The sequence below is a fragment of the Protopterus annectens genome, chromosome 6.part0 (genome assembly GCF_019279795.1).
Source record: "Protopterus annectens isolate FY-2018-M chromosome 6.part0, PAN1.0, whole genome shotgun sequence".
NCBI classification, from domain to species: Eukaryota; Metazoa; Chordata; order Ceratodontiformes; family Protopteridae; genus Protopterus; species Protopterus annectens.
The window spans coordinates 7746513-7770285 of NC_056737.1; the positions used below are offsets into that span (position 1 = coordinate 7746513).

At 37.8% G+C, this 23773-nt stretch overlaps 1 protein-coding gene across 2 annotated transcripts in view; it reads right to left on the reverse strand.

The window, feature by feature from the left end:
* CTSW (cathepsin W) overlaps positions 1-23773 on the reverse strand; it is a 791734-nt gene that overhangs the window by 481071 nt on the left and 286890 nt on the right. For both annotated transcript variants that reach the window (XM_044073793.1, XM_044073792.1), the window contains exon 5: positions 2754-2829. In XM_044073793.1, coding sequence (XP_043929728.1) covers positions 2754-2829 — 76 coding nt within the window. The remainder of the gene's footprint in view (positions 1-2753; positions 2830-23773) is intronic.

Here is a 23773-nt window from a genome sequence, read left to right on the forward strand (position 1 = left end):
TGTAACTTATCCACCTTTTTAGGTTGTCTAAGAACAAACACTATAGGAATTTGCATAAACTGCTCATAAATTATTTATATAAGATTCCTATAACGCAACATGCACATAACTGGAAGCCAAGAGCAAAGCATCAAGAATTATGATGGATAGAGTGTTAGTTACTCCAGTGGAGCCTTTTAGCAAAGTCTTGCTTAGGTATATCAGTCCTGACTGAACAGACTGTTGAATTAGATGTGGAAAGACTGAATGATGTCCAGTGCAATTATTTCTTGTGGCCCTTGTATTACATATTCTCAAAATAAAGAGAGAAGTATGAGAGGTAATGGTTGCTGGAAGTAAACTGAAGCAAACTGTCAGTGTTTTACCTTCTGCCATCATTAAGGGAGTGGAACAATATCGGTCAAAACCATAGAAAAACAATTCAGATGTTGTGTGCCGAATGAGCACTCTGTCAGTCTGAACACCATTACAAATATTATGATTAGTTTGGACTAAGGACCAACGTGCTTGAAAGCAACTTCTGTTTTGTTACTGCAGAAAAGTAGCTCCATATGCAAAAGTCACTATGGAACTGCAGAAAGAACCATAAATATTAGAATAGGGAATGGTGTGATGGGTGTCAAAAAATGGAACCGGTAGGAAATTCAGAACATCCATGACCTGACCCAAATCCCCAAATCACTATTCTTTGCACATATTAATGATACTGATGACCAGATAATATAACTGATTGCTGCCCAACAATGTTAAAGATGACGGTATACATTTGCATTGCAACAGGCATGCAGAAGGGGGAAGGGTATGAGACAGAGAGTTTGCGTTTTTGAGTAACAAGACATCTGCCTGTACCACTACATTGAAGCTCTGTGACATGATGTAAAAAACAAGTATAACTGTGCCATATACACTACAAGGTGACATGCTGTGGTGAGTTCCAAATGGACTGTATTTAGAACGGCTAATAGCAACTGAACTGAACATAGTCGTGTAAGCATTTTGTTTCAGTTTGTTACCAGCCACAGGGTAAGTGGTCTGACAGTTTAGAGTAATGGGATAGTGTTCTCTTTATCCAGCTCCATGTGAGCCATAAATAATGTGGAAAGTATCCTGAAGCTTTGGAAGATGGCTGGCTGTTATATTCTTAGCAGGTTATAACCCATATAGCTTAGGCACTATCCTCAGGACTACAGTAGCTGCTTTAATGGGTGATGCTGTCTGCAGATATGAACATTGTTTAAAGTCCATATGGGTATGGAAGGTAATTGGTCATTCTGTCATGTCTTCCATGACTATCACTGAAAAGCTCACAGGGTTCCTGCCAATATTTATTGCTTCATAATACAGAGGCACATTGCTAACGCCATGACTGAGGATACTTATTCTTCCATTCCTAGAATCACCTTGGTAACAGTGCACCTCACACTCTTAGACCAACAGATGATAAGTACAACTCATTCATACAGGTACCCATGGGAAAATGACACTTTTATCAAGGCAGATGCATGCATCAACACAGTTGAATAATCTTTGTTTCCTATAGTAGAGTGTCTGGGTCCACACCAGCCTACATTTTAAATCACATATATCCTCTGTAAAGGCTTTTACTGTTTTCCTGTTTCCAGTGTGAGACTCACTACTACAAATCCACCAAAATAAAAAACATTCATATAGCAAACAGTGAACAGAAAAACTCACTGTTATAGTGAAGGACAAAGCCCCACACACTGCAGACATGGGAGAATGTAACTCCCCTTGCACTTACTACCTCTGAAGAAACTTTACCGCTGGGTAGAGGAAATGCTCTACGGTGACACACCTTCAACCAGCATACATTAATCCACAATCTGTGCAATAGTGAGGATTGCACTTATAGTCCTTCACATTACAAATCTGGCCTGCTTTATACCAGATGCCCACACATTTCCTTGACCTGGAACTTTAAGACAGTTCTTAAATCTTGACATTTACGTCTGTATAACAAGATACAAATGCTTGAAATGCTTCTCTAGTGGCAGAACTTTAAAATAGAAGTGATACAGGTAAACATTTACGACACAGGGCGTGTACTTGACTAACTCCCTTCTACATAATGCAGAAATGTGGCGGTGAGTTTTTAAAAGAGGTTTCTAGTATGTCCTACCAGGTGGAAGAAGGATCCCTAGAGATATCCCTTTCTTCCTCAACTACACAGTTTGGCATTTGATCAATTTCCTTCTTCTGGCCCAATTTAATCATCAGTATTTTCCCCAGTGCTATTGCTGAGATTAAGGGACACTGAGGGTGATCCATGCCCTGACGTTGTCAGCAGCTGTCATGTAGCACACGAATGTCTGTTTCCTTTTATTTATTTTTTTCTTTTGTTGCCTATGTCTTACTCAAGGTCATGCAGTGGCTATCCCAACAGGTCATGAAAGTATGTACTCACCCTTTATGAAGGAAGCAGGCTCTCTGGGCCACCATCAGCCATGATAATCACCATTGTGTAATCAGTGCCATAATTTCTTGGCTACAAACATTACACTGTAGGAGAGTCTCCTAAGGATGTGGGTCTGGAATTACTACCTCCTGTCTATACTTCTGAACCCAATCCATCAGAATAAGGATAGGATGTGCTATGCATAACCCTTTGGGCACCTCCTTGTAGTCAGAGTTTTGTGAAAAAAAAGTCCATCAGTTCCTGAACAATGAAACAAAACATGCAGTTTATGCTCACCAGTTTGTGATTTCAAGGATTATTGTCAGCAAAGAATTACCTTCCTCGTCACGGTATGTCTTCTGATAAGTTACCATGAAGTCCTTAAATAATGACATCAAGTCAACTGTTTTATTCTGCAAAAGCAAATATAGCAGGGGTGAAAACCAAAAACATACATTACTGGTCATTTTAAGCACAGCACATTACATTAGCATACAGTAAAACACTTCTGTAAGCTATTAAGATGGGAAAAAAAACAGTCCTGTGTAATAGTAACTATAAATATGATGACTGCTAAAATGTCACTGAACTAATTGTTTATTCTTAATGGTAAAAGGTTTCCCAAAGAAACAGTACATAATAACTAATATGTGGCTACAGGATATGAATGCATATGCCAGCTAGTTCAGAGCACTTAGCATTTGCAGCCAGGAATCCGTATATTTACAATGTGCCCTCCTCTGCAGGTTCACAGGCAAAAGTGATAAGCAGAGAACATGTTCACAATTCATGTCATTTCAATGCAACTTGTTGGTCTTTATAATCATTGCCTTAAAGTACCTCTGTAACAGCACTTAATGCTTTGACATATGTCTCTAAACAGGGGAAAAAGATTTATTTTTGGAAATTAAGGTGATAGGAATGGTATTTTCTCCCATGAAAATAGGCTACAAGCCTAGCGAACTAACCCGGTCAACAAAGAATAAATAAAATAAATACATTTAGCTACAACCTAGGCAAAAGGCAGATTCTGGACAGAGAAAAACTATATTACTTGCAGTAAGCCCCATTTGTATATAATTAACAGCAGTGGCGGCTGGTGACTTCAAATCAAAGGAGGGCTGCAGAAGACAGCTGAATGTGTGGAGCCAACAGGAAGGGGTGTGGTCAACTAAAAAGGGGGTGGGGATATGCTATAAAACGCAGAAACTAGGACTTTAAATATGCTGCCCTGGGTGCCACTGCCAAACCATCATTATGAGAGTCCAATCATGAGAAAATGAATTGTAGAAGAAAAAAATATTTCAATGCTTTGGCTACATGACAGCTTACTTAATATCTAGATGGAAACAAAAAGGTTTTGAGGCATGAAAAAATAAACTACTTTTTAAATAGATTACTGAAATGCCAGTCAAAATCAAGTATAAAAAACAAGCAGCACTCAACTCAAAACACTTCTCCTTGCACTGCAGTTCTAATTATAATTTATATTCAGCTTTATAAAAGTACCAAGTAACATGCTGAAAGTAGCAATCTCTGCAATACCTCCACTTGTAAAAATGTTTCTTATCCAAAAAAGACCTGCTGCCTGACAACAACTACCTACTTGTTTCATGGGAAAAACATGATCAAAGTAAAAAATGAACATCAAACAAGAAACAAGCTCAAGATAAATTGCTTAAAGGATTACTGCACAGGTTATGGACCACACATTATAGATTGACCTTCTGTTTAGTTTACAGGTAAAGCCTGCAAAGATGACTGCAATCTCCAACAAATGTAATGAGCTTCTGAAAATACTGTAATCCTGTCCTTTATTGCAAATACTGCCATATGCATTTCAATACCTAAGGCTTATATGCTATCTAGTTATATAAATATTCTCTGCATGGCAACAACAAAAAGGCTTTCAGTGTTGGTAATTCTTTAACAGTATGCTTATTAAAGCTTACTTGCATCTTACAGTCTCAGATAAGCTTACCTGATGGTCATTAAAGCATTGCTACTTAAACACAAAGCAAAAGGCTCTGCAACAACATGCATTTTCTGAATAAGAAGAATCATAAGTCAACAGTATAAAAATATGACAGAAACCAGAACATTCTGCAAAATCAAGGACAGATGAAAAGCCACTGTAGTACTTGTGTCTACCTTGGATGGGGGGAATACTCTGCACACTTACACTGCATATCTGCTCCTTGCCTTGCTTGGACACATCCAGAGTCACTATGTGGGGGACTGGGGTGCAACAAGTATGTCACAATTTGAAATGTCTCTGGCTGACTGTGATGGCCCTGACACATTTGTCATACTCTCAACCTCAGAGCAAGAAATCTGGATAAAGCCATAAATAAAAGTAGGACAAAGGCCCAAAAATAAGGACAAATTTTAAATATTGCTCTTACAAACTTAGAAAGTTAATAAAGTAGTAGGTCTTACATTAGTATGAAATCAGAAACTCAAACATTTGTCATTATTTTCTAACTTCAGTCTTTAATGAAAATCTAGATATTCTGCAAAAATCTGTACACAGACACACACACACACGTCTGTCTAGTCCTTAACATCTTTCTTTCCATTTATATAAACAACTTGTCCTGTTAAAATGTATTAACACATTTTTGCATTTTATTTGAGTACATTGCATAAAATTAATATAATATCCAAATTGTTTGTTTGTTTATTTCGGCTTTTCCCAGTTAGGGGTCGCCACAGCGGAACTCCAGTCCACTAATGATTGGCAGTAGATTTTGACGTGCTGGCTTGCCGGGCCTAACGCACAACCTTCAACGAAGGAACGCCCATTCATGCATGTCGCCACACAGAAGACGCTCTAACTGAGAATCGAACGGGCAACGTCTAACTGTGAGGCGACAACGCTACCGCAGCACCACCACCGCAGTAATATACTAAATAATTATAAGTACTTTCTTTTTCTACATAGATCCTTTAGTGGACTCTAAATCACTTAACTTCACATCTGCTTGTAATATATGCACCAGTACTTCCTTATAGTAACCATCTTCATGTCATACAAGTAAACACATGGACAGGCTTATTATCATAATTTCCCTTCTGTTCTGTTATAATTCATTTTTTGAGTGTCCTGCCAAGTCTTCCACTCACAGGACTAGGGAAAGGAAGTGGAAGACATGGGGGTTGTAATATGCTGTCAAATCATTACAGAAAACATCCATATTGAAGGAAAGGAGGAGTCTACAATGGTAGTGAGAATGTACTCCCCTAAAACAGCCATCAATGTAATGTAAAAAATAAATGAAATGAAAAGCATCAGTAAGTGATTACTTTTTCTATATGCAGAACTTCAGATGAAATGGGATTATTAGATGTGTGGGATAAAGTACTAACGTGAAAAAGCATGAGTTTTTATATAGAGCACATACTGAAAAAGGAATAACCATTTACAACAGGCTGTGAGGTGATGTATAAAATCAGTCTGTTGTAAATGGTTATTCCTTTTTCAGTACGTACTCTATATAATGCATGCTTTTTCACTCTAAGCTTGAAAACCTCCAGAATGGTGGTGCAGCGAGCATCAGATAGAAGTGCTGCAAGTCTGAAACAAGATTTACTATGAGTTCTTGAGTCATCTGAGCTTTCCTGGCAACAATTTCACCAAAGCAGACAGACCAAATACAGCATATCCAGTTCATTATAAAAAGCAATTTTATATGAATTACACCCACCATAGCTCTCAACCAATCAGGGACAAATTTCAACAGAATCAGGGACAAATCCAGAAGAAATCAGGGACAACCAGGGACACTTTTATTATTATTAACTTATTAAGTGAACAACTCCATGAAATAAATGACTACAGATGCTGAGGTTCTAGTTGCAGCTAATTACTTTATCAAGTCATCAAGTCATGTATTAAGTCATTGTGCTAACACCTACAGCTCAGCATTTCTAAATCCTTCTAATCAACCACTAACTGTAGTTATTGCTCCTTCATCCCCACTTCTAAATATTCAGCTAATTATTAATCCAAACCAAAGCCATGATGTTTTAATGCCCACTACAACAATGCAGTGCAGACTATGTGCATTTTTTTGCTGCTGCTGCTGCTGCTAAGTTAAATTATGAGTTATCATGTACCGGACAGACATAATGTCTATTTCTACTGCTTGTTGAACTTGTCTTCCTCTCTTGCACATTATAAAACTGTTGCAGGCTTACAGCAAATAACATTGGCATAGTATTAGTATATACAACACATCATCAGTCACACCCACAACCACAAACATACACATACACACACATACATGCACACACACCTTCTGTCAGGTTGCACAATCCCCTGCTGTATTAGAAGTCATCATTCTGGAATACCAGCTTTAGCCATTAGGATGATTTCTTTCCATCCAACTGCCTGCTAACTGCAACTAAAATAGCCTTAAATTGTGGAATATATTCCATTATAATAAACATTACACAGACACAATGAACAGTAAAGTTGTATTAATGTCTTCGGGTTAGGCTAGGGCTACTGCTACCTTGTCCTGACTCTTTTGGGACAGTCCTCTCAATTCTTGCATTAACAAAGTACTCTTGTATTTGAGAGAAAAAAGGGATCAGTCTTGACAGCTCAGTTGTTCATTTTCAACTTTCTGCTGTCATAGCCTCAGCACCTGAAAAGGCATTAAATCCTAATGGGGGTAGCCATTAAATATAATTAATTCATTAATACATTTTCCTTGGCATAAGATGACTAGTCATGGAAGGAAATCACAGCACAGTTGTAAACCAAATCCTTGTAAATGTACAAACGGCAGACATGTATACAAGTGCATTCAGTGGCAAATTAACTCATTAAATAGAAGTGTTTCCAGTTATCTTTCATGGTAGGAGCATGGGAGAAAAACAAACATAAATCTGTACCAGTTAACTATTTACAGGCTACTTCCCTCATAACCTTAATGTTAGCAGTGCACTTATCTGTAAAATTAAAATAGCACATTGTCCTTCTACTTAAAAAAAAATGCAACTACATTCTGGAAAGGAAAGCTCAGCTTACTCACTGTCACTGTCTGGAATTCAGTAATTAGCCTCAGGAGGATGACCGATTTCCGTAATGCAATGACAGCAATTCAATTCCAAATGAAATCAAATTTCCAAACAAAAATACTGCTCAGTCACTTAACTGGCTGCTACTCTGCTTCTCACTCTTTTCCCAGCACATAAAGCCCGGGAATAGAGTGAGAACCAATCAGCAGCCAGTCAGCCCACCACGTCATGTACGTGCTGCGGACATGGCAGTCGGAACCCCTTCTAATTTTATGCGGTTACAAAACTGCACAGACTTCTGGGCATCACACTGAAGCCTTTGCTCCATAATCCAGACTGGTTTTACAGCAGTCTGGATTCATTTACAGAAAATTATTATTATTTTTTTTAACGAAACCCCGGAACTTAGTGAGCATGCGCAGTTCGAGTTCCGGGACATCAGCGTCAGCGAGCCAGTCAGACTCGCAGCTAAAGCAACTAGCCAGCTTACAAAAAATTATTATATTAATATACAACACTTTTTTTTTCTTTTTCTTGCTGGGAGGGCTGCAGTCCGATGGGACGAGCCACCCCTGATTAACAGTAAAGAAATGCATATACAGTATCAGAGACATTGCATCTCTGCAGGCTGTTAGACACATCACATCACAGTACACAACCTCCATTATTTACACTTTGTACAGAAGCTGTTTTTATTAATTTAGTCAACAAAACAGTCCAGCAGCATTCAGTACAGACAAAAACATAATATTCTGAGCTTTGTGTTTGTTCAATTATGGAAGTCACAGGAACAACTTCTGTTTTGCAATCATTAACTAAAAAAAAAAACTGCTGAATTAGTTTTACCTTAAGATCGCTACATTTTTAATAAAACACAAAATGCATTTTTGTGTATATTTGCATTTTGCTCTTTGAGTTGAAATGGAAATTGAATGAGGATGTTTACAGTTTGGGGGTTTGTAGATCAAGTCCCCATGGAGGTTTAGGGGCTTGCTGCTCTGCAAAGCATGCCATTAAAGGCTGTTAACTTTCTTAGCTTGCCTTATAGAAGGGGGATACATTATTGCCTTCATTGCCTAACAGTAGTAATTTTGAGCAGTTTTGATTAGTTGTCCTTCTTAATGAAGTTGCTGCCTATATAAAAGATGTGATTTTTCTTAAACAGGAAAGTTTACCACGATCAGTTTCATTAAGCAGGACTACTCATTCATAAAAACGGCTCTCCTTCACTGTGGTATGATTGTGGAGTTATTATATCTAAGGAGGTTGTGGTAGATGAAGCCCCCTCCTCTTACATGGGGGATGTGAGGGTGCACCCATCCCTCCCTGAAAAAAAAAAATTGAGTTGTATCAGTTTTGGTAATTTTCCCTACTTGACAAAATTGCTCTTGGTATAAAGAATAATTATTTTTTTCATTTTTTTTTGTTTCAGGTATTCTCATTTCAGTTCAAGTCTACATCAGTGTGCAAACACAGGGTAATACCAGGCATGAGACCAGGTTAGGATATATTCTGAAATATTAATAATCTAGTGAATACTGTAACAATGTAAATGCAAACTTTTGTTCAACAGCAATCATGGAGCAACATAAAATCCATCACTTTGGTAAGTTAGCTTACCTTTATTAAAACAGGGAATATTTTGGTACCTTGTCAAGCCAGCTTTCAATGAGTTACAGCAGAATACAAAATCGGTGCACTTTTATACATTGGTGAATTTAACTGAATAGTGCAATCCTAACCACAACTTTAAATGAATCTTTAATGCCTAACTTACATTCATCACAGTGTACCAAAGCTGGATTGTTAATATCAATTATTGTAAATATTTTAGTTTCTTCAATGTATGTTTTGTAACAAGGGCAAAGCTAAACATAAACTGTTTTACTTATACCGCAACGTGCTCGATGTTTAACAGCGTGCCTTCGGTGCGGAATCTATATGTCCTCCCTGTGTACAAGTGGGTTTCCTCTGGGTGCTCTGATTTCCTCCCATGCTCCCAAGACATTCTGCAGGTGGATTGGACATTTTAAGTTGGCCCTAGATGTGAGTGTGTGTGCATGTGTGAGCCTTCTGAGGAAGGTTGGGCACTGGGCTGGCAACTCAACGCCGTAAAAAACTCTACTTCCACTTTTTCTGCAGATCAATAATGTACCGTGGTGACCCCTAATGGGAGCAGCCGAAAGGAGAAGAAGAAGAAGAAGAAGATGCTTGATGTTTAACAGTGTACAGTCTGCCATTAAACATCTTCACTCCAAGACTTGAATGCAGTCTTCTTTTTTCTGCTTTCCTATCTACTTTAAACACCTCCATATCACAGAAAACCGAAAACAAAATATATAGTTTTATTCATTCATTGCACTGGAATGAACATCACTGTACCACCATTCATAAGGCTGACGTGGCCACCTATTTCTGCTAGAGAAAGTTTTCTTTTAAACTACCTTCTGTATAAGCTTCTATGTGATTTCTACTGCCTCCGCTCTCTGTGTAGCAATCTTGTTATTCATACTTCAGATTATTCACTCCATTCACTGGGAATGCTCTTACTGAAACCAGAAATAATAATAACTAAGCACTTTCCATAAACAACTTAAAATTTGTCTGTAAAATAAATCAAAATGCTCCTGCTTTACTACTGATGGTTATATTTGCCCATCATAATTGCTACTAATTTTCATTTACTAATGCATCCTTGTATCAGTTATAGAGGTTTACTATCAAAATGTGGAATGGCACTTACGTGAAACTGAGGCGGTCGAATGCATCTTTTCCAGTTTTCGTAATGACAATCCAGAAATGTTCGATCCCTCATTAGCAAACGGTAGTGTGCATTCGCTAATGTGGTTCCAACATTCTGATAACAGATCACACTACATTGAAGATTGGGAAATTTACCCTTTTTCTCACTGTAGTGCAATCTCGGAGTTGAAATATATAATATGCAGGGGTGTGGGGGTGCAGGGGGGCTTGATCCCTCTGCAAAAACGTTACTGGTAACACAGAAGGTTGACATTGGAATTTCCGGTGTTTGAATGTCAATTCCATGGTTACCATTTCCAACATTTTGGTAATTCTGTACTACCAAATATGGAAAATGGATTTGATCAAAAGGTAGAAAATTGTTTTGACTTTCCACATTTTGACAGTAAACATTTATAGACATTATTTACTAAACTGGATATAATGACAAAGTCTTCCTGTAAATAATCAGTGGATATGTACTCTTTATTACTTTGATTAATATCTATATCTTAGTGATGTAGCACCCATATTAATTAAGCTAATTTAACATTATATATATACTGATTATTGTTAATTTTTCTGTACCATTGATATTGCATAGTTGTTGTTTTTCTTAATCACTTAATGTATTTGTCTTTGCCATTGGCTTGGGTCTTGGTTAAAGTGTCTTCAGACCACTTCACCTGCGTAGTTAACAAACATAAATTGATAAATTAGTAACCAACACTGAGTAAAAAAAATAAATTATTAACAATCAAAAACCAAGAAATTATATGCTTACAAGCTGAACAATATCCACAGGGTTATATTCCATATGTCCCTGGGGACTGTGAGTTAGACTCTGCTTTTCAACTACACCCCCATTAGTACTGGTGTGATACCACAAGTATAGCTTAAAGGGTAACTGTCATTTATTTATTTATTTATTCCATTCAGTTTTGAGCACATCCTTCCCATCCTCATTTGTATACTGGCAGGCCTTACCATAACACACTTGAACCTTCAATGTCCTGTGTCAGTTATTTAGTGCTCCATATTGTGACTTACCACATCGGCAGTGACCTGTCTACTTACTAAATTTTCTGACCCATGTTCCTGTTTTTTGGATGACCATTGACATGTCTGCTTACTAAATTCTCTGACCCACTTTCCTATTTTTTAGATGCTCCTGGCATCATCTCTGAAAAAGTCCACTTAGTTCACAAACAGAAAAGTTCCCATCTCTGCTGCCGCCTGCCTCATCTGCTAGATGAATTTTCCTCATATGTATGATCACATGTTGTCAGGCTATTGTTTTTCTACATGTTTAACTACTTGGTGTCTGATACAGCATAGTATCCACCCAGTTTAAACTGCTCCTTTGTTCTTTTCATTCCCAAATCATGCACATCCACCACCTTCCTCTTCCTTTTCTATTTGAACTAGCTTTCTAGTTATTTCTTGCTTCCTCAGATGTCTCCCTAACACATGAAGGTTCCTCCCATTCTCATGCTGCCATGTTAAAGCATTTGCCTGACTTTCCTTTTAGCAATACATTCCATGTCATAACCTGTAGTCCTGCTTTTGCCATCTCTCAGCCATTCCTTCATTTCTGAATCCACAGACTGGTGCCCACCCCCTCTTAATTTATATTAATGATCTCTCAGCCATGCTTTAATTTCTGAATCCATGGACTGGTGCCCACCCCTTCTTAATTTATATAAATGATCTTTCACCCATGCTTTCATTTCTGAATCCATGGACTGTTGCCCACCCCCTCTTAATTTATATTAATGATCCCTCAGGCATGCTTTCAATTCTGAATCCACGGACTGGTGTCCACCCCTCTTACTTTATATTACTTCACCTTCCACCACTTTCCATTGCCACACACTATTCACTGTCTCTTTATTACCCATATTTTCTGACTTTCATCCATTGTCTTCATGGCTACATTCTTGGTAATGTGCACTGCAGTCCTCTTACATACTGCTAATATTTTATTCTGCCTTACCTCAAACTCACTGTCCTTCCCAGAACTCTCCTCCTCCTATTCAATTTGCCCCACAGCCACCTGACTTTATCTTCAAGTAAATTTATCTTCCTATAAACACCATAACTTGTTTTCCCTGAAAATACCCTGACCTTTCCTAGAAATACCTCACCTACCTCTCTCCTTTCCCTTGTTCTTGACCAATTGTGTTTCCATCAGCAGTAATAGTTTCTATCTATGCAATTCCACTTCACTCTAGTGGGAGCACTGCATTCTAGACCCCTTAAAAGTGGTCACAGATTTTGGCTGCAAAGTAATAACATCATTCTAAGGGTATGACAGGAACAGGATGAATGCAGAAGGCAAGTGGGAAGCTATGGCTAGGGCTTCTACCCTGCCAATCATAATTACCTCGTAATCATTCAAATCAACCCCCACCCCCATCTTGTTTTGTTTTCCTCATGTATGCCACGACTGGATGTCAGGAGATGGACAGTGATGTATGGAGCTTTAAATTGATTCTTCATTGACAGAAAGTATTTTCAGAGTAAGCAGTATAACTGAAGTGATGTTATTTGACTGTGTGGATTGTTAAGTAATGGAAAATGACTTATTCAGTACCAGACAAAGAAAATCTTGCCAACACTCATAGTTTCATAGTATAGTACTAGGCTATCTGCCCTGGGGTATTTGTAAGCCTAGCCATAGTGATGTGGCTTTTGCCACCCCATGAAATGGTACAAAAATGTACAGAATAAATTTAGATTACTGTGCCTCTGTCTAGTAGTGACACAATGAAGGTCCCCTTATATAATAGAATTAGTTTACTGTGCCCCTGTCTAGCAGTGACACAGATGTGACCCCTGGGGTAAACTTACGATCTCCCATCCACTCATCAAGATTTCTCTTGAAGAGAGTCAGTGAGGGGCTCTGCCTAATACGAACTGGGATCTTGTTCCAAAGCATGGGAAGCCTCTGGGTTATGAATCTATCCCTCCAGCATGTCCTATTCATACTTGTGCTGAGGTTTAAGTCTTTAGCTCTCATGGTCCTGATGGATTTGGATTTTTTGAGGTGGAGCATGTCCATCAGATCCTGATTGGACATGGCCTTGTACGTCAGGCAGAGATCACCTCTGAGCAGGCGGTATGCTACTGAATAGAGCTGAAGTTTCTTTAGTCTGGCAGAATAAGACATATGTTGGAGACCCTTGATCCTCTTGGAGAGGTACTTTTGTGGTCTCTCCAGCTGTTGCAAATGCCGGGTGAGGTACATACCAAATGTATGTACCCCCATCTCTATGTGTTCTTCCTGAATTCTGTTAATTAGGTAATTGTTGATAACCTTTTTATAAACCTCCCTTGGCTGAATGGCATGCCTACAGAAATTCCTGTCTCTTATTCTTTGCTGTATAAAAATCAACATTAAAAGTAGTTTTCCCACCTAAAAAGCAAACTGAAATTAAAGCATTGTCTAAAGAAACAAAAAAATTGCCAGAACACAAATAATAAAAATACAAAGAACACAGCAAACCACATAATTATCTCCAGTGCTTCTTATAGGACATGAAGCTCCCTTACACTCACACACAACAGAACCACCATCATTGCCCTAACCATAACTTTAACCTTAAAAATAACCTGAATCCTAAACCAGCTACAACCCTAAATTCTTAGATGTATATACTTAACCATAACCTTAACTCTAACTCTAACAGTAACCAAAACCAAAACCTGAGTATTAACCCAAATCCATGTAACTGTAAAGTTACGGACTTGTACAAGTAACACAACAATCATTTGTAACCACAGGGTATTTCATTCAATAAGGAGTCACATGAAAAGAAGACCAGTTGTGCATCTCCCAAACAGTCTCAGCTAGTTGTGTGAACTGCTGATTTACTGAAGTTACTGCATCCAATTCCCCAGGATGCAGCAACTTCAGATGCATTTATATTAAATGGAGGAGTTTGTAAGGGTCTATCTCTGACTAGGAGATGCCCCTTACAGAAAAAAAACCCTTAAAAATATGACTTTGCAAGTCCATGGAATTATCCATTCAGGCTACACACCAATCTGTATTAAAATTATTTAAGCTGGTCTTCACAAGACCTACTCAATGTAACATTCACAAAAACTGTAATCACCTTCATTGCATCATTTGGAAAAATCAGATTAAAAGAAAAGCAATGTAAACAAGTAAACTTCGTTTAAGGAAAGCAGACACAAAGTCTAAGAAAACAAGATAATTCAAAACAATAAAACAGTCACTTTTTAAAAGCAATGTTCTGGGGCCTTAAGTTCTGACTGACCAAAGATGGCTAGCATACATTTGGGAGAAAGGAAAGCCCCCTCTACCTATATGCCAGTTATTGCTTTGGGATGCTATTTTCACTTGCTGAGTTACATGCTTTTCTATGCTCTATTTTCAGAATAAATTTCTCAATGCAGGAAATGACTAAATCAGCTTGGTGTAGGCACTAATTCTTAAACTTGTTTGAACTATTTCTTTTCATGGAACCCCTCTAAGAATTTCCAACAAACACTAAGAAGATATTTACAGATGGTGTAAAAATACATGTTTCAGGTTTTAAACTTGCACAGTCTTTTTGAGAAGAATGTTCTTGCATTGCATGACAAAAGTAGTCAATATCTGTTGTGTTGTTTGTTAAAGACAACCTTATCATTTGGTGTCAAATTTAACTTTTCCCTATATTTTGTTTTGGTTGTAGTGACAGTGGAATCCACCTTCACATCCATCCATCCATCTACAGCCCCCCTTTTCCTATTTTTGTACATGGGTTTGGGGAGTCACTTCAACAGTGACAATCATCTAGAGCCAAAGTTTACACAACCGGGTGGCTAACCCTACCACGGTAGTACTTCCACACCACACATGCACCACTCAACACATACGACCAATTTACAGTGTTCAGTCCACCTACTGCATGTCTTTGGAATAACTATGTAAAAAGAAAATGGAGTAGGATCCTACATGCTTTTTACTTAAAGCTCTATATTTACTGTGAATTTTTACCCATAATGTTACATTGAGGAAAGATCAGCCAAATACATTGTCTGCATTTGTAGATAGATCATTCTTTACTCATTCATTGAGTTTAAAGGTATCCGGAACCCTCAAAAAACATTCTCTTGGCATCTGACATGAGGGAACATAGTCTTCAAATTTAAGTGACAGCATTTTCAAAGGATTGATAATGAGTTTTTTAGTTGGTTAAAGCTACGATCTTCACTTCTCTATTTTGTCTCATTGATTTGCTCAGTCTAGGTGTTGAAGTTATCAAAGCAGTTGGTTTCTGTTATTTGTATCAGAGGTTTAATTTTTTTCTTTTGGACTTCTATTTTATTATAACAATTGAACATTGTTTTGTCTGTTCCCTGAAGAGATAAGTCAAACTCATTCAAAAGTTGAAATACGTCTGCAAGTTAACATAACTTCAAAATCCAATTTGTGTCCTTGAAAAAAAATGTACAATGTCAGTTTTTGTTTGACAAAAATATAATTGTCTTCTCTCATGTCTCAGAATATTTTTTTCAATATCTGTTCTCATGAAAGCCAGCAAATGTCAGCATTTAATATCATTTTATGATAAGAGCCCATTTCATCATACATCATTGCAAAAAATGTTGAATATGAAGAGCATGACTTTATAAAATGTACTGTCTTAACAGTTATTTTAACACTTCATTCAACTCAGAACTTACACTTTTATTTGCTAACATTTCCCCTTGTATCATACAATATATGTTTCTATATACCTCATGTATCATGCAATGTATGCTTTCTATATTTGGTGTTACTTGTTTCACTTTTGTGACTAATCCTTTACACTTACTATCATCTGTGAATTTTAAATTTCACACTTAAGATGTTGTCAGGCAATGCTAAGAAAATTCAATGCCATTTGTATGACTCTTCAATTCCAAGTAGTTTAGAAACTCTAATTTAATTTAATTTTCATCACAGTCTATGTACCTAACATGTGAAAGTAGCAAGGATTTATCAGCAATATCTATTGATTCATCTAACTAAAAAGCACAAATCTTTAACATTTTAATTTAATTTATAAGGTGCTGATGAATATCTTCACTCATCATAGTTATATGATTCAAAACAGTATAATTAGAAAGGGGTATTCTTTTTATTTTCTGAGCAATTGTATCACCTAACATCATTTGGCATGCATCCATCATGCAAGACACAATCAAGTCTTCCCCATGATGAAACTCATTTTTTGATTTTCTAATGCTAAGTGATATCAAAAAGTTTGATTTAACAGCGATCTCATTTTCTGTACCCTTACATTTATACTTCAACAATGCTTGCTGAGAATTTAACCTCTTTTCTTTTCTTTAAAAAATCTCAACTGATATAGTCTGTTATACATTGTGGTTAATATGCAAACGTCTTTTATATTTTGCTGCAGCCACTGCAATATTTCATAAAAAATTGCTGAACATACAACACTTTGAGGACAATCATCTTATGTATGAATGATTATATTTCTGGGTTTTTTTTCTTTTTAACTTAGGAGATGATGTGTTACTACTAACACGCATTTCAAAATTGGAAATGTTCACATTTGAATTGGTTATTCATGTCCACTGTTTTTCCATATTTTGGGCAGTAATCTCATCACTTGGTTGCTGATCGGGCTGCTCTTTTGCGTTGCTAGCTGTCTGCTCCATGGGATAACTCACAGAAATTCCACTACTAACATATGAATTCTAAAGAAGAAATCTGACTTATTTTGATTACTTATACTGGAAAACATCTGTAATAAAAAAAAATTCAGGACTACTCATTATGCATGTTTTTTTGATTTCACCTTCCTGGCTATTTCAGATATATTTTTATCTACCAGATTGTTTTAAACTATATTTGATAGTTGATAACTTATTTTCAAACAGGAAATAAATTACATTTACTATTTGATCAATAATTTGTTAATAAAGCAAAATGTGTTTGATTGTGTTTTAATTATTGACTTTTGAACATTTTTCCTGCAAGAAGTGAAACAAAATTTGCTAACCAGTAATAATAAAATTGCCAGTTTTTTGGAACTTTTCAATCACAAGGACCACAAACTGTTGTGATTATAATCATCCAATATCCGAACTCATCAATTACTGCCATTTCAACTGTGTACAACTCACATGTCAGATTGTGATAAAACAACCATAGTAACACATTCCAAATTACTTTACAAAATGCAGACTAATCCTGAAAAGTAGCCATAATAAAGTATGCCAACTTATTTCACACAAACTCACATCTGTCCTGCAAGTCTAGATTAATGACAAGCATGTGACATTAGTAAAACTTACTTTACTCATCAGGTGGCTCCCCGAGTATAACCACTTTAACTAAGTATACCTCAGACATATAATTGTGATTTGGTTCACACAAACACAGAGTAGACAGTGCAGTTACAGTAAAGTATTCCAACTTAACTTTATGCAAATGCACACTAGTCCCGGAAACCTAGATTAATAATTATTTGCAATGACCACATGGCAAGATGGTAAGTTACTTTTATCCACAGACAACCCTCCACCCCACCTAGTAGTTATATACACATTGTTGAATATGTAAACATCAGATGGCTGATTGCAATGAAAAACACTGGTCACACAATAAAGAATAGTTGTGTAAAGTCTTATCATAACCATAGATGTCCTTCTCTCCTATATGCTACAGTATTCATCACATATGGGAGTTCGCCTCTGGATAACTCGCATGTCTGGCCAGTATACAAAAGTCTACATGCTACTGCTAGGTACATGCAAAGCTGTACACCCTCATACGTCAGTTATAAAGGGACATCAGGTATAAAGCGGACGTCAGCACACACCAATGTCAAAACTGAATGCCGCTAAGCACCAGCCTCAGCCTAGGTGAAAAATCACATCACCAGGAAAGACAGGCAAGCATCAGGGGGAAGGCAGGGGGGTAGCAATACTGTAGCATATAAAAGAGAAGGACATCTATGGTTGTGGTAATATTTTACACAACTATTCTATGTCCTCCTATTCATAAGCTGCAGTATTCATCATGTATGGGAGAATGCCAAAGCTCGTGTTTGGGAAAGCTGGGGAGGAGGAGCAGAAGCTTTTTCTACAAAGCCATGTAGAACAGCCCTAGCAAAAGTAGCTGTGGATTTGGAGATGACATCGAGTTTATAATGTTTAGTGAAAGTTTGAATAGAGGACCAGGTAGCTGCCTCCAGGATAGAACAAGTGTCCAAGCCTTTAAGGAAAGCCCCAGAAGAGGAGACTGCTCTAGTGGAGTATGCCCTCACTAGAAAAGAAAGGCTCATACCATTGGCTGAGTAACAGCGATAGCTTTAAAAATCCAAGCAGAAATAGTTTGCTTGGAAACAGGCTGACCAAAGGCTCTTGGGTGGTAGGACACAAACATGCATTCAGATTTATGGATAGGCTTGGTTTTATCCAGGTAGTTTCAAGTTGCCTGTACACATCGAAAGAATGCAGGATTCTCTCACTTTTAGATTGAGGGGATGGAAAAAGGTGGGAAGATTGATAGACTAGTTAAGAGATAACTCATTGACCATCTTAGGCATAAAGGAAAGGTTGGTAGGCAAGGATACCCTGTCCTTGTGGAAGACTGTGAAGGGAAGATTAGTCATCAGAGCTTGCAGTTCAGATACCTTTCTAGCAGCTGTAATGGCCACAAGTAAAACTGTTTTCCATGTACAATGTTGTAGAGAAGAGGAGCTTGCTGGCTCAAAAGGTGCCAATGTAAGCTTCTCTAACACAAAACTGAGATCCCAAGGAGTAGGAGCTGGTTTTCTTAGTGGTCTAATATGAAGGACACCTTTTAGGAAAAGTTTCACCTCTAACCTCAAGGCTAAAGGGGGTGACATAGGCAGACAAGCTGAAATAGCTGAAAGCTTAGCCTTCACTGAAGAGTAGGATAGGCCACCTTTCATCAGTTCACACAGATAGGACAAAATCACCAGAACATCCACTAACAGTGGCTGTAGATCCTTCTTGTGACAATAGATAAAAACCTTTTCTATTTGGAAACATAGTATTTTCTAGTAGTGAGTTTTCTGGCCTCCTGCAGAACTTGAAGCACGTCCTCTGAAAATAGGTGTCTAAAGGGAATCAAAATCCTATCACCCACAGAGCCAGGTTCAGAGTTGACAGCTGTGGATGTATCAGGGTTCCCTTGTCCTGTGTGAGTAGATCCATCCTGTGGGGTAACTTGTGATAATTGCTCCTGGCTAAGTGCAGGAGAAGGGAGAACCAGAACTGCCTTGGACAAAAGGGAGTCACCAACAAGATTTTTGGTTGATCTTGCTGAATCTTCAGTAAGTCCTTTTGAAGGAGAGGTAGGGGTTAAATGCATACAGAAACATCCCCTTCCAAGATAATGACAGAGCATCCACTTTCCATGCTAGGGGGTGTGGAACCCTGGCACAAAATTTTGGAAGTTGTCTTTTCATGGAGTATGGCAAAGAGATGTCCCTGAGGCATGCCCCAATGATGGATCAGGTCCAGAAAAGCATCCCTATGTAATACCCATTTATGTGACTGGGTCACAGACCTGCTTAATGTGTCTGCCACCACATTGTGAGCCAAGGGAAGGTAAAATGCCTGAAGGGAGACATGGCCTTGAAGGGCTAACTCCCAGGTGAATAGGGCTAGTCTGCATAGGAGAAAACACTTTGTTCCCTCTGCTTGTTGACGTACCACAGAACAGTGGTGTCTGTGCACCTCAGCACCCCTGGAATAAGCTTGGGTTTGAAGATTTTCAAAGCAAAAATCAGGGCTCTCATTTCTTTTACATTGATATGTTCCTTTCCCTGTGTGGGAGACCACACACCCCTGACCCTAGAGGATAGTAGAGTCGCACCCCAGCCTGTGTCTGAAGTGTCTGTGCATAATTCTTAGGAAGGGAGGGGTGGCTGTAGGGGGAGACCTGGATTTTTGGTTACCCGAAATATCCACCAATCCAACTCCTTTTTTATGCAGGGTAGGAGTGGAATCATGAACTGAGGATGAATGGGGATGTGAACATAAGCAAATTCCAGGGGTGCTCAGAAGGTTCACAGACAACACCACTGTTCTGTGGTACTTCATGATTTGAGTGATGCCCAAAGACCTTCAGAAATTACCAGCCGTGGTTCCCCCTTTTCACCCGAGTCAGTCACCTGCATTTCCCTCTTGGACATGCTGGTACGCTAATTCGGGGCTTCCTCTGTGGTACCTGCTATAGAGACATCCACCAACTCTGGAATGACCTCCGGGCCTACATCAGCATCTGGAGGGATGCCTGAGAGAGACGGTGCAGCTGGCACATCAGGCTAAGATTTCTTGGCCTTTTTGGTTAGTGACTCATCCAAAGTACCTGACGTTGCATCCATTTCCAATGCCAGGTGCTTAAGACACTGGTTCTCAGAGTACAATTTAAGCAAAGCTAGATGGCTCCTAAGAATTTTGGGGATGAACGTCTTACAAATATCACAGGTCGTATGGTCATGAGTCTAGGCCTAGACAGAACAAACACAGGTTGTGGGTGTCTTTATGTGGAATCTGCCTTCCACACTGACACTTACCCTTCCTAGCTGATGTGAAATCACCCCACAAATAAGCAGTAGCAAAAAGCAAGAAAATTACAAATGTGCAGTGATCATGGGGTTATAAAGGTTAATTTGTTGCTACATAATTCTGCCAAAATGAAATCTACACAATCTGCACAGAAGGTTAATTACAGATTATATGGAAGAAACATTTTCACTATGTAAAACTAACTGGAGTGAGGTGTTCAGTGGAAACACTGCAGATGTAATGTGGAAAGTTTTGAAAGAGAAATTGAGTGCAAAAAATAAAAAAAAAATGTTTAACATCAGGATATAGGCATACAACATCAGATGGATATATTTCAATAAGAACAAGATATCTGATTAAGGTGAGAGATAAAAATATAAGAAATGGAAGAGAGGTCGAACTACAACTTTGAAAACTGAAATAAACAAGCTGGACAAACAGATTAAGCATTGTGTGAGGCAAGATCAAGAAAATTTTGTAGAAAATTTATATAAAAATATTGAGCATAAGAAACCTTTTTACAGATACATAAGATGCAGAAGGAGTAAAGACACACAAATTGATAAACTGTGTGCAGATTCTAAAATGTATTCTCAGACACAACGAATTATAGATATATTTACAAGATCTTATGCAAAACAGTTTGGCTCCACAAAAAGGGTGGCAAGTTGTCTTGGTGGCAAGTTGTCCTAGTGACATCCAGGTAACCCCAGATACTTAAATCTAATTAGATTATATTGAAAAAGAACTGCAGAAACTGGATCCAAACAAAGCACATGGAGGAGACAGAGTTAGTAATAATGACCTGAGAACACTCCAGCAAGAACTTACAGTACCATTACATCTATTATTCACTAGGTCATATAAATATGGGGAGATTCCTCAAGACTGGAGACATGCACTTATTAAAACTGTTTTTAAGGGAAAGGGGAGTAGGACAAATCCAGATCATATTGACCCTTATGTCTACTTTCATGTTGTGGAAAAATGATGGAGAAGATAATATTGGATAAGTTATTGTCAGAAATGGATAGGTTGGGACTTGAAACCATACATCAGCATGCATATGTTGAAAACAAATCTATTACCACCTGTAACATGATGTTCTATAACAGTATAATAACAGCTATGAATGAAAAATTGTTCTATGATATAATTTATATAGATTTAACTTTAGCATTTGACAGGGTCATACACATACTGATAAATAAATTAGTACAACTAGGTATTGATGTACTTTTGATAAGATGGACAGCTGTGTGGCTTACAAATAGGACATGGCAAGTATCATAGAGCAATTGGGCAGGCAAAATCCTTGGTTACAGTCAGGGTGTCCCACAGGGCTCTGTCCTAAGCTCTTATTTCTTTAGATTGTATCTTTCAGACCTAACTTTTTCATCTGAGGTATTCTACAGTCTATATGTAGATTACCTGAAATTGGGTAAACTGATTACATGTATTACAGATAAGGCATGTCTGCAAAATAACTTGACTAAATTGACCATTTGGGCACAGGAGAATAATATGTTGATAAATGCATCAAAAACTAAGCATATGAGATTTGGTAGATATAAACTGAACTGTGAATATTTAATACAGCACACAGTGATTGAAACTGTAGACTCATTTAAGGACCTGGATATATGGGTAGATTCAGCTATGAGTTTTTCTAATCATATAAACCAATTGGTTAATGATAGTTATAGAACTACAGGTTGTATAAAAAGATTTATAAAGTCTAGAAAATCAAAAATAAATGAAGTTATTGTTTGTTAGTTACATGAGACCCAAGCCTGAGTATAGAATAACAGTATGAAAATCCTATAAGAAAACAAGCATGAGTAAACTGGAAAAAGAGTACAACAGAAATATACCAAGGGTGTCCATGGATGTGAAAATTTAAGTTATTATAAAAGACTCAAGGAGGGATGGGCCACCTTGAAATTGATTGCATGTATATATCTGCAATTGTAGGACTCCACACATATCTGCTGACCTCACAAGACCCAAATGTAGCGAAAGTTTTGAGACATGAGGAAAATAAATCTAAAATAACTTATCTGGTTAATTTAGCAGAAACATATCGGTATCAAGCAGGAATGGAAATCAAACCAGAAGTAGATAAAAATCAGGCAGCAACTGAATGTGCCAAAAAATAAAAGAAAGAATATAAGGTGAAGGACCAGATGAGAAGGCAAGAAATGTGGGAAAAACATAAATATAGTTGCAAGTATAGAAAATGTCTGGAAGAACCTCATGTTGATCAGGAACAAACACAGGAATGGTTAAGGAGAGGCAAATTTAAACCAAGAGATGAAGGGTTAATATTGGCAGCCCAAGATAGTGGGCTACGTACACGCTAGTTTACAAAGTCCAGTGAATATGTGGGAGAAACAGACAAATGTAGGTTTTGTAAAATCGAATTGGAAACAGTTGCACACCTTGGTACTGATTGTCACATACTAATGGCAGAAGGACTGTATACTGAAAGGCATAATAATGTGGCAAGACTGTTGCACTGGGGATTGTGCAGACATTATGGTACTGAAGTGGCTGAAAAACACTGGAAACATGAGCCACAAAACATCATAGAAAATGATGTTTACATCACATGGGATCACCCATTACCAACAGTTCAAAAGATAGATGCTAGAAAACCGGATATAGTGGTCCAAGAAAAGACGACAAAGGTAGCATTGATCATTGAAATTGCTACACCCAGTGACTACAGTGCCTTTTTGTAGAGAGAGAGAGACACACAAAGTCATAAAGTATTAGAATCTGCAGGCAGAAACGAGAGCAATGTGGAAGAAAGATACCCAGACAGTTCCAATATTAGTTGGAGCAACAGGTCTTGTAAAAAAGAATCTACAATCATATTTAGATATGTTATCAATCCATGTAACACCGTACGAATTGGAGGAGGAGTTATTACTGGGCACATTGTGGGTGCTTTGTAGAGCACTTTTGGCTGACATCAAAGATTGAAACAATACTAATTTCATGAACTTTAAT